Source organism: Arachis hypogaea, chromosome 10 (genome assembly GCF_003086295.3).
Source record: "Arachis hypogaea cultivar Tifrunner chromosome 10, arahy.Tifrunner.gnm2.J5K5, whole genome shotgun sequence".
Lineage (NCBI taxonomy): Eukaryota > Viridiplantae > Streptophyta > Magnoliopsida > Fabales > Fabaceae > Arachis > Arachis hypogaea.
In genome coordinates, this window is record NC_092045.1 from 838,180 (window position 1) to 850,451 (window position 12,272).

General features: G+C 31.8%; 1 protein-coding gene across 1 annotated transcript; it reads right to left on the bottom strand.

Moving 5' to 3' along the window:
• Nucleotides 1-4,179: 4,179 nt before the first annotated feature.
• On the bottom strand, nt 4,180-7,442 carry LOC112714386 (uncharacterized). The gene is made up of 10 exons (XM_025765970.3): nt 7,148-7,442; nt 6,931-7,014; nt 6,685-6,815; nt 6,494-6,591; nt 5,851-5,939; nt 5,658-5,766; nt 5,398-5,552; nt 5,241-5,311; nt 4,922-5,036; nt 4,180-4,805 (listed from the first exon to the last, which is right to left on the bottom strand). The coding sequence occupies exons 1-10, from the start codon at nt 7,331-7,333 to the stop codon at nt 4,635-4,637; spliced, it is 1,209 nt and encodes a 402-aa protein (XP_025621755.1). The 5' UTR covers nt 7,334-7,442; the 3' UTR covers nt 4,180-4,634.
• Between the last annotated feature and the right edge of the window lie 4,830 nt (nt 7,443-12,272).

Sequence of the window (12,272 nt, forward strand, 5' to 3'; positions counted from 1 at the left end):
CCTGCCATTTTTCATCTGCTTTAGAGCCTCTTTTACCTCGAAGTCTCGAATCCTTCGATAGTAGTCAAAGTTTTGATCTTCTTCCCTTGTGCATAATCGACCAAGGCTCGGAAGAGTCTTCTGTCCCTCATTAAATAACTCGTAGAAGTAGCTCTTCCACCTTTCATTAATCTTCTCCTCTTGAGCCAACACCTCTCCATTCTTATCCTTTATGCACTTAACCTGATCCAAATCTCTCGTTCTTCTTTCCCGGCTCTTTGCAATTCTATATATACCTTTTTCTCCTTCTTTCGTGTCCAAAGACTGGTAGAGACCCTCATATGCTCTTGTTCTTGCTTCACTTACCGCCACTTTTGTCTCTTTCTTAGCCGCCTTATATTTTTCCCAGTTATCTGCATTGCGGCATAAAGACCACTCTTTAAAGCATTCTCTTTTTATCTTTATCTTTTCTTGTATACTCGCATTCCACCACCAAGACTCCTTGTCTCTTGGTCCTATTCCTTTAGATTCACCAAAACTTTCTTTTGTTGTTCTTCTAATAACTTCTGCCATCTCCCTCCACATCTCTTCCGCGCTTCCATTCCCATCCCACCTTGCCTCTTCTCCTACCCGTCTTAGGAAGCTTCTTTGTTCCTCACCTTTCATCCGCCACCACCTCGTCCTTGGGTTCTTCGTATGATGTCTTTTCCTCAACTTTTGCTCAACGCGAAAATCCATGACGAGCACCCTATGTTGTGTTGTCAAACTCTCTCCCGGGATAATTTTACAGTTAATGCAAAATTTCCGGTCGACTCTCCTCAACAAGAAGAAGTCGATTTGAGAGCTTGTCATGCCACTCTTATAGGTTATAAGATGTTCGTCTCTCTTTTTAAAACATGTATTTGCGATGAGAAGATCAAAAGTTGAGGAAAAGTCCAAAATAGTTTTACCCTCGGCATTGATCACCCCGAAACCATGGCCTCCGTGAATACTCCCATATCCAGTCACTTCTCTCCCAACATGGCCATTTAAATCTCCTCCTAAGAAAATCTTATCTCCCAAAGATATGCCTTGAACTAAACTCTCTAGATCCTCCCAAAACCTTATCTTGTGTTGTTCGTCCGAACCCACTTGCGGTGCATAGGCGCTAATCACATGAAAAGCACCTCCCTCCACCACAAGTTTGATAGAGATGATCCGATCTCCCACCCTCTTGACATCAACTACGTCCTTCTTCCACTGCTTATCCACAATTATTCCAACTCCATTCCTATTCTTCACCTTTCCTGTATACCAAAGTTTGAAACCAGAAGAATTCAACTCCCTAGCCTTTGCACCAACCCATTTCGTTTCTTGTAGGCACATAATGTTAATCTTCCTCCTTATCATGGTATCCACCACCTCCATGGACTTTCCTGTTAGAGTGCCTATGTTCCATGTCCCAAATCTCAACCTTTTGTCGCTTCGACCTTTACCTTTTCCTTTGTGAACTAGCTTATTTACCCTCGTCCGTTCACGAAAACGCGAGAACCCTTGCTCATTTAACACTACATCCGGGCACCGATGCAGCGGCTCTTGCTTTGACACCGTACTCGAGCCATACGGCGCGTTACTTCCGGGTAACGACCTAGCTTTAGCGCAATAATGTCTTTGATTCATGTCATGGGGGGTTCGGCTATATTTTTACGTTGGTTGCCGAAGACCTAACACAACCCTCCTCCTTTATCCGGGCTTGGGACCGGCTATGTACCGCAAGTGTAACATAGGCGAAGTTTTTTTGTATATTATAAATATGATTAAAATAAATATAGATAGAGTTTTTTTGAATTTTAAATTTTAATTTTTAAATTTTATTTATTTATAAAAATTAAATTATAATAAAATTGGCTTATGTTAATTTGTAGAAAAGTTATTTTCTTATATTTTTTCTTTCCGACAAGGTATTAGGATTTAGGACTTAGGTCCTATTATGCTTGAAAAAATATATAGTCTAAAATCTAGCTAAAATGCTAAGTAATTCCGTTTCTTAAATTAATTTTTAGGATTAAACGATGCATTATATTCAATTCTAATATGTAGAATAAGCTTTGGGATATAAAAATGGTTGGAGAAGTTCATGGTGGGGAAGAGAAGGATTTTATTTTTTAAGGCTTGTCGAGAGTAGGAACAGCAACGAGTAAGCTAAGATATGATTTAGATCTAATCTTAATTATATTTGTGAATTTATAATATGTCAATTTTAAGTTTACATATAGAAATTTGTAGGTATCTAATTCTATTTGTGGATCTAAAAAAAAATACAATATTCAATAATCTAATGAGATTTTAAGATTGTAATTTAGTATTTATATATTACTAAATAAATTTAACTTTTATATACATAAAAATATTAAATATCTAATTAAAAATTTTGGCTTAGTAGTTAAAGATTTTTTTATATAAATAAAAAGTTCTTAGTTTGACACTCAACCTTAAGACCTTAACACATTTTTTATATAATATAATATAAAATTTAATTTCGATGTATTGTCAGTGTAAAGTAATTTTACACGTATATTTTTTTATGTAACACTACATTAGTAAAAATAATTACATTTTATATTAACAACATGAATAATCATTCAAAAGAACGGATATAATTGTATGACGAGTTGACTAGATAGAATTGAGTCTCAAATGACACTCTATCCAACTTACTCCACACTCAATTTTATCCGCAACTAATTAGAATGATAAGATCTTTTTAAATTAGGTAATATATGTCTATAAACTAATAGTAAAAGTATAAGTAATATTTTTTATTATATTGAATAAAGAAATGGTATTTCATTTCTCAGTTTAGAAGCAACGCTAAGGTTATCCAATTAAGACTTTCTTAAACGAAAATAATTGTGTCTATCTTTTGTAACGGAACAATAATAAACTTCTATTTAGATATACCATATACATATGCAAAATCAATTTCATAGATTACTAACTACATAAATATAAGTGTGAAAAAGGAATAAAATTTATGGGGTTTGATTTGTGGATGATAATGGTGATTATCCACAGTCTCCAATTTGCATGGTCATTTAGTCTCTGGCACCAGTTGGCACTCGTGCATTCGTACTTTATTATTATTCTCATATTATCCATTCATTGATTCCAACCATGAAACTATGCAATTGCTAGTATGATTTTCTACTTAATGTTATTTAATGTTTGGATTATTTTGTTTTACAAACTTATTTCAAATTAGCACTATTTCTATTTGCATTTTAATAAGATTCGAAGGGCTGCAAAAAGGGAAAAAAATAGTAAAAGAATTGAATGCAACTCTTTTAGAGGCAGAATTTTCTCCCTATTTTGAGTGTTGTGATTCACCAATCACCACCACAATTAAATTGTGCCTCTAAAATAGTAAAATGGCATAGGCCTCACATATATTGACTAAATCTCCATTTTGGTTCTGAGATTTACGCGATTACTCATTTTGGTCCCCGAAATTTAAAATTACCTATACTAGTCCTCCAGATTCAAGTTTGGGCACAAATATGGTCCATCTACTCTTTTCGATAATGATTAGGCAAATGGAGTGCTGAGATGACACCCTTCCTGTTACGTTGGACGCTGTAACGGCTAGTTGATGTGGCAAGGGTTGTATTTGTATCTAATTTAGTCCCCCTTGTTAAAATTTTGTCATTATAACTCAGATAAATAATAAGATAATTAGGATTTTAGGGACTAAATTGAATACAAATACAACTCTCGCTACGTCAGCTAGCTGTTGCAACATCCAGCGTGGTAGAAAGGGTGTCATCTTAGCACTTTGTTTGTCTTATCATCGTCAAAAATAGTCGAGGGACTATATTGGTGCCCGAACTTGAATCTGGAGGACCAATATAAGTAATTTTGAATTTTGGAGACCAAAATGAATAATCGCTTGAATCTCAAGAACCGAAATGGAGATTTAGTCCACATATATTCTTTCATCTCATGAATGAGCAATATAATGAATTAGTTAGAGTGTCCTTGTCTCGGATTATATAATTTGCTATACTTTGTATTGGATTTGATAAATTCAAATTCTAAATCAAACTCAATTTGATATGATATCTAGCAGTTTGAAGTGGGCCGGTTAAAAACAGTAATCATGTTAAAACTCTCATACATAAAAAAAAATTAAAATTATGTTCAAATAACAAGAGATGAAGAACCTTCTATTCAACAATATCATCATCTTCTCTTCCTTTGATTTAGTTTTGAACTTTGATTGAGTTATGGACCCTTTCAATGCCTTACTGATTAAACAGTTAATGTATAACGAACAAAAACACCTCTAGAAAAAAGAAAAATACATTATACATAGTAGGAACTCCAAAAACAACACAAAGGTACAAAAAATAGCCTACTTCTAATGAAAGAGAAAAGTTTCAACAAAAACCTATAAATTACACATAACCAGTCATGATCCTCAAAGTTGAGGACTAAGGTAATGGAAAAGTCTAGGGAACCAGCAACTTTATTAAATTCTGGCCAGCATATAATCAACAAAAAAAAGTGAACCATTGGATGAAATCTCACATCAATCTCACACTATTAGATCATCATTGATGGCTACAAATCACAAAAGTTGCTGGCCCCCTATCATTCCTCGGGGCAAGGTCAAAATTTCAGTGTATTGTATTATGGGAAGGTGAAAGAAGTTGAACAAAAGCATACTCGTCTTTGTAAGGCAAACCTGCTTCGCAAGAAGCTTCACATGCATACACCACAATTGAAGCCCAATCCAAAGAATCCGCTTCATTGTCTACTCCAAAGTAATATAGCAGCTGTGGTAAAATCTGGCGCCACCAACAATAATAACAGCTTACTAACTAAAACTCTAAAAGTAACATCAACACCAATAGAAAAACCATGAAGAATCTTTCGAGCAAAAACTTCTCGTATAACTAACTACCTGAAATTCATGACACCTTGGTCCACCACAATAACTGCATTTAGGGATATCAGCATTGGATGGCCGACCACTCGAAACAGGCCATATTGGCTTCGCATTTGTATCCCTATAGTACCTGTAGTTACCATAAGTTTGTATCAGTCAATTGAATGGAAATATATCTTGAAATCAGTTCAATTAGTTGGGTTATTTTGAATTTGTTTATCCCTTAGGCAAGAAAATCTGGTTTTGGAACATTTTTAGCAAATAAGCTGCCATCGTAAAGACGCTGAAAGAAGTTCTTCAACTCAGTTAAGCACTCTAAATAAATAATAATCACCTCAACACTTGTTCGGGGGCCTTGGCAATGCGTTCTTGGAAGTCAACCCAACTCTTTTTGTCATCATCACCCTGTTTGCAAATAATATTGTGAGCAAACGATATGCTTAAACAATAAGCAAGATAATTTCAGTGATGAATACAGCTGCAGATAGTACCTGAAAACGATCCATAAGTGAATTCATTGTGTCATCAATCTTGTTCTTCGAGATCAAGGAATTAGATAAGGCGTTATCCTCAGGAATGTCTGTGTTATATTCACTTTCGTGTTCAATGATGATTTCAAATTCAGGCCACACATTCTTGCTTCCAACTGTATGGTAAGATATCAGATGTAATGAACATTATGCTAGAATGTATTAAATTTTAGATTAACCTACGTGACTCATGAAATATACAGGTCTTAAACAACTGTGACCTTTATGAGACTCCAATGAAGTGGCTCCAATTTTATTCGATTCGCCAGTAGGTGAAGAAACTTTCATCTGCTGGCAAACAATTTTGTGACCTGAGCGCCAACTCATTACCTGCAAATTGAAAATGGAAAGGAATTTTATAGGATGAAATTTGTGAGAAGGAGACTAAATGAGACATTTAATCAATTCAACTACCTGGTGTTTCTCAGAGCAGTACCGCACTTGTCTGCAACTACTGCAGAGTTTATCTCCTTTCCATGTTCCACACCAATTGCAAAGAGTAGCTAAAAGAAAGAGAGAATCCTATCTTTTAATAAAATATGCCTAATCAATAGAAGTACTAATACAGCAATCTTAATGTAAAAGCAGGCCATATATTAGTCATATACAAAGCAAAAATAATAGTAGAAATAATGCAGAATATAAGAACAATAAAGATACAATGTAAGAGCAACTTGTTCATGGAATCAAATTTTGAGATTGAAATGTAGCAAAAGCATAGTGTCACAAGATCAAAAAGATGGATTGCATGTACACACACATGAACTCTATAACTCATGCAATAACTCTAGAATGCTACTCTTCATGATGAAACAGTCACCGGTTAAAAAATTCATAAATCCACAGATACAACTAAGAAAACTAGCAATTGAAGAATAGAACAGACACCACATAGAGACAGAAGCAGAGACCAACTGATAATCATGAATACCCATTTTCCCAAGATACAAAATCACACAAACACTAGAATTAATGAATCAAATTGCAATAGCATATACATTTATATATGTATGATACCCAACAAAAGAGCCAAAAAATAAAATGATGATAAACCAACCTCCAATGCCAGAAGGTTTGTAATTCCCATCATACTCAGGCGGTTCACTTGAGTAAAAAGGATTAAAGCGAGGTAACTGACAACGGAAAACCTTCACACTTCAATAAATCATTACACAATCAGAATTGATTGGCCAAAAGAACCCCCAAAAAAATGGAAGAAAACTTTCTTTCTCATCAGACATTACCAACCTTCTAGATGGCTTCTCTGGGTGGCGTTTCCACTGCTCATGCTGGTCCCTGAGAAGACATTTCATGGAACGGCACATGAAAACAAACAGCATCCGATGAAATGCACTTTCCTTCTTAGTAGGTGCATAAACCTATCATTTCAAGAATTCCACTAATCCCTTAGCAGCTAAAACTTCAATCACATCTTTGAATGAATGCCGTGTAAATTACAAACCATGCCATTATTAGGAGAGTATAGAATGATACCTGAAGCAGGAATTGTAAAGGTTCGCCACAAATGTCACAAATTGATGACCTTCCTGATGGTATATCCACAGGATCAAGCCAAGCCTACACCAATATTCACAGTTCACAAAATGAACATACCACCATAAAAAATTGAAACTTCCCATTTTTTTATATAACAGCCAGGTTTTAGTTTCATTGAATAAGAGGGATTAACACAGAAGCATAGTGGGAATACCGGTACTCCGCCAGCTTTGCTGGGGAAAAATTGGCGCTCAAGAGACCATTCATTTTTGGGGTTCTCAACGAAACCAAGCGTGACAGCTTCTTCTTCTTCTTCGTCATCGTTGTCGTCATCTTCGTATTCGTCAATTCGAAGGGACTTGAGCTTCTCGGCATGGTCTCCAATGGCGTCAACGTCCATAGTAGTCTGCTTGAGAACAAGGTTCAGGAGTAGGGTTTTAGGCAAAGCTCTGAATATCAAACCAGTCAGGTTATGGAATGAATGAACCGGATTCAACCAGATTAAACCGGATAATAAAATTTCTGAATAAACAACTTGTAGTTAACAAGATAGAATGGGCTTGCAGTTCTCTTTGTTGAAAACCCAAGTCCCATGAAGCCAAGGCCCAAATCCAATCAACGCTGAAACAAGAAGCGTATAGATCAGAAGATGATTAACATTTTAAATTAAAAAATTATTATATTAATGAAAAAAATTCTAAACGCCGTGACAATTATTTCAAAAGACAACGAAGTCCTTAAAAAAATTCAACTCGATTTCTGAACTTTATTTTTATGGGACTAATTAGTTCTTATATAAAAAAAAACAATGTTATATTTTTCTACATAGGAACTAATCAATTCAAAAAAAAAGATCAGGAATCGAATTTGATATTTTTTTTTCTTAGAACCTCATAGTCCTTTGAAGTAATTGTCAGAAATCGAGTGCAATATTCACTCTATATTAATCCATAAAATTAATTCTGACCATTATATTAATCTATAAACTCTTTCTAATAATAAATTAGCAAATAAAATATTATGTTAATTATCTTTATTATGCTAAATACAGGGTTACACCACGTCGTTTCGTCTTGATGGTTAAATAAAACAAAACATAAAAAAATATATATATGATGTATAAAATATAAATCGTATACTATTATCTGCTTTATTCTCCAAATTAAAATGAAGTCATTTAATTTTGTGTATAATATGATAATATTTTGTTGGTTTAATACCAAAAAAATCTAAAAATCAACATAGTAAATTTTGAATATAAAATAATAAAATCAGTAAATGTTAAAGATCACAGTCATAATTTGGTCAGACAAATTTATTTCCTTAATAAAAGTTTATTTTATTAATATCTTTTATTTTTGTCCGTACTTAATTTTTCGAGCACATCTTTAATGATTTGTTCTCATAAACGGAATAAGAAATAAGTTTACCCAACTCCCTGTTGTTGAATTGGTGGGATAATAAGGGGATAGATGTTGATGGCAACCCAATGCAACAAGCAGTGTAACACCGACAAAGAAAATGTCAACCACAACTTGCAAGGCAGCAGAGATTAGGCTGACTTGGCTCAAAGCATATTAATTAAGGAGTAAAGAAATTGGTCTAATAACCTTGATTTTTCTGATATGGTTTTTATTAGGAATCACGTTTTCAAATCCATTAACCAAATACACCGTTATTAGACCTTTTTTGCATGGAGTATATATCAATGAGAAGTTTGTTTCTTACTTAAGAATTGTAATAGATCGTTTGAGCATTATGCACTAGAAAAATGGGGGAAAAGAAGTCGATTGAATATATAATTATGATTTAAGGAGAAGACCATATCAAATGATAAAAAAAGCTGCGTAATAGTGATTTGACCTCTGCCTCAGACAGCACATATTATTAAGACGACGACCCATGTGCATGTGATCATGGTGCCTCAACAACAAATGCATGGCGCCTTCGTTGTCCAAATGTTTAATTTGCATAGTTACTCGTTCATTTATATTTGTAAGTTGTAACTACATAGATCAATGAAAAGCAAGAACTAAAGGAGAACAAAGTTAATGCAAAGTAAAAAAAAAAAAAGTATAAATGAATTTTTTTCGTGAAAATTTAGATGCAGTCAACTTTACGTAAAGTTAATAATTAAAAATAGTTGAATGATTTGATTAAATTTTCATCTAACTATTTTCAATTATCAATTGTATGTACTTAAACTTGACTGGAACTGAATTTCAACAACTTTTTTTTTTTAATTAGCATATATATAATTTTGACACCTATAAAAAGTTTAAGTTATAAATAGTGTTATAATAAGAAATAAGTTTGGCCCCAAAGGCATAAGGGGATGTTGATGGCGAGCGAATGGAGAAAGGGTACCGCCGACACAGAAAATGCAAGCAGAGGTTAAGCTGCTAATTAAGGATTAATGGAGTCTGCAATTTTTGCTTGCACTTCACTTTACACGGCGTGACAGCTATATCTGAGATCTCTCTCTAGCTAAAACCATTACATACTCCTCTCTACTCTCTCTATACCCACCACCATTTATGATCTGTTGACTAAATGAAGCCATAAACACTGCTCTCCTTCTCCTTCTCCTTCTCCTTCATTCAATTCAACATCTCTCATTAATTCCCTTTGGAAAAGCACACTCATTATTATTGTCTATTGAGTTGCATGGTTAATTGTTGAATGGGTCAAAGTTCCATCATAACAAATTAAAAGGAGATACAATGAGATATACAAGCTAAGGTCAGGAGTGCATACTCTCCGTGGAAAAAAAATTAGATGGTGTCCAGTGTTCAATTTCATTATTTATTGATCTCTCTCTTATTTAATTTTGGCTTCACTTATAGAATTAAATGTGAGAGATTACACTTTATTATCTCAAGTGTTCAAAAAAATGGAGAGGATCCATTTCCCTGAGGTTATGGTTTTATTCAAGGGAGCCACTCAACGTGTAAAACACTAATTTTTTTTTTAAAGATGTTTTTTAGTAATTAAAATTTAACACATATAATTGATTTAACTGTATTATTTTTGTCTTAGGTTAGACAAATTAATTTGACCAAAAAAAATAATGAATCAAATCTTAAACTAAATATAAATTAACATTATTTTTTATAAAAAATAACTGCAATACCTTTATTATAAAAAATATTTAAAATACTCCTATTATATATATATTGAAAATTCTAAATTCTAATTCTATGACGATAGATAAATAAAGAGCTATAATTTAGAATTACTAAAATTAATATATATAATAGAAATATTTTAATTATTTTTTATAATAAGAATATTGTAGTAATTTTCTATAAAAAATAATATTAATTTAGAATAATTTAAGATTTGATTTACCAACTTTTGGGTCAAATTAATTTGTGTAACCTAATTTTGATAAAAATAATACAGTTTAATCAATTATATGTGTTAAATTTTAATTATTAAAAAATATCTTTAATAAAACGTTTTAAACGTCTTTATGTGAATGACTCCTTTTATAAAATACAAAAAGTTTTCATTTACTCCGGATGTTATTTAATTTTGATAAGAGTTTTGCTAATATGTATCTTAAAAATAGATGATCAATTTAAAAAAAAATTTAATCTTTTTTATTTAATAAATATAAAATAAATATATTAAAATTTTCATTTTTTGTATTTATAATAAAAAAAATTTAATTTATAATATTAATATATACCTTTAAACACAAGATATATAATTTTTTTTGATAAATTGAGGCATATCATGCATTTTAATTTGTAGATATATATGTGCAAATTAATCCACACATCACTCCCTAGTCTTGTATTTTGTTACAGTTGTCTCCATTGACATTTTATCTATAGCAGCCCTACCCTATCTATGTTTATATAATAATTTGTTTCATTCAAATGCTATATCTAACCATGTGCGTGACCGATATGCTGATCATAATAGTTTGTTGTGAATCAATAATATTAACTAATCCAGAGCCACCAATATTCTTACCTAATTTAAATCTACTGAATGTTGAATAATGCAACTTGAGATAATAACAAACATTGGTATGGTGCAACCAAATAAAATTAAATCACCCTTATTAGGCGTAGGCGACGATACATACTATTTTCAGACAAAGATATTTTCTTTTTTCATAAGGAGAAATCATGATTACTGTAATTCATATTAACCAATTTTGGATGTCATCATTTCATACATGTTATTATATCTTTTTTGTACTGAACATTCCCAGTAGTCAGCTAATACTATTTATTTAAAGACACACTTAGATAAAGACGTCTAAAACGTCTTTATTTAAAGATGTTTTTTAGTAATTAAAATTTAATACATGTAACCGATTAAATCGTATTATTTTTGTCAAAATTAGGCTAAATAAATTGATTTGACCGAAAAAATAGTAAATCAAATGTTAAACTGGTCTAAATTAATATTATTTTTTATAAAAAATTACTACAAGACCCTATTATAAAAAATAATTAAAATATTTCTATTATATATATTAATATTGAGAATCCTAAATTCTAGTCTTTTATTTTTTTATTGTTATAGGGTTTAGATTTAGAATTTTCAGAATTAATATATATATATATATATATATATATATTAATTATTTTTTATAATAAAGGTATGGTAATTATTTTTTATAAAAAATAATATTAATTTAGACCAATTCAAAATTTGATTCACTATTTTTCGCTCAAATCAATTTGTCTAGCATAATTTTAACAAAAATAACACGATTTAATCGATTATATGTGTTAAATTTTAATTACTAAAAAATATCTTTAAAAAAAATATTTTAGACGTCTTCTGAGTGACTTCTATTTATTAATATTTTACCCTTTTATAAACCATACATATGATTTTACCAGAGATATAGTTTGGTTCCATTGAGTAACGAACACCAGCACGGGCCCAATTAATATGATAGCGACAATACGATATATAGGAAGTAGCCAATGTGAACATTTCTTTTAATTTGTGCTTATTAATTAATTCAGTTAATTGGTTAAATGTAATAATTAACCACACCTCCTAGCGCTAATTAAGGTGACTATGCATCATAAAATATATACATAATATATAATGAATGTTTTAAGGTACTACTACTAATAATGCGAAAATTGCCATAATTGCAAAGTTCGATAAGAATAATATAATATTAAGAGGTAGTGGTACACTGCTAAGGTTGGCCCTGTCTTCCAATTTCTTCATCACATTATGTCGGCGTGAATTTAATGTTCCTAACTAACACTCTCAACTGTAAAAGTTGTAAAAAAAAAAATAAAATAAAATAAAGCATACTCGGTACTCTTCTACTTCTATATATAGTTGTTCTCATT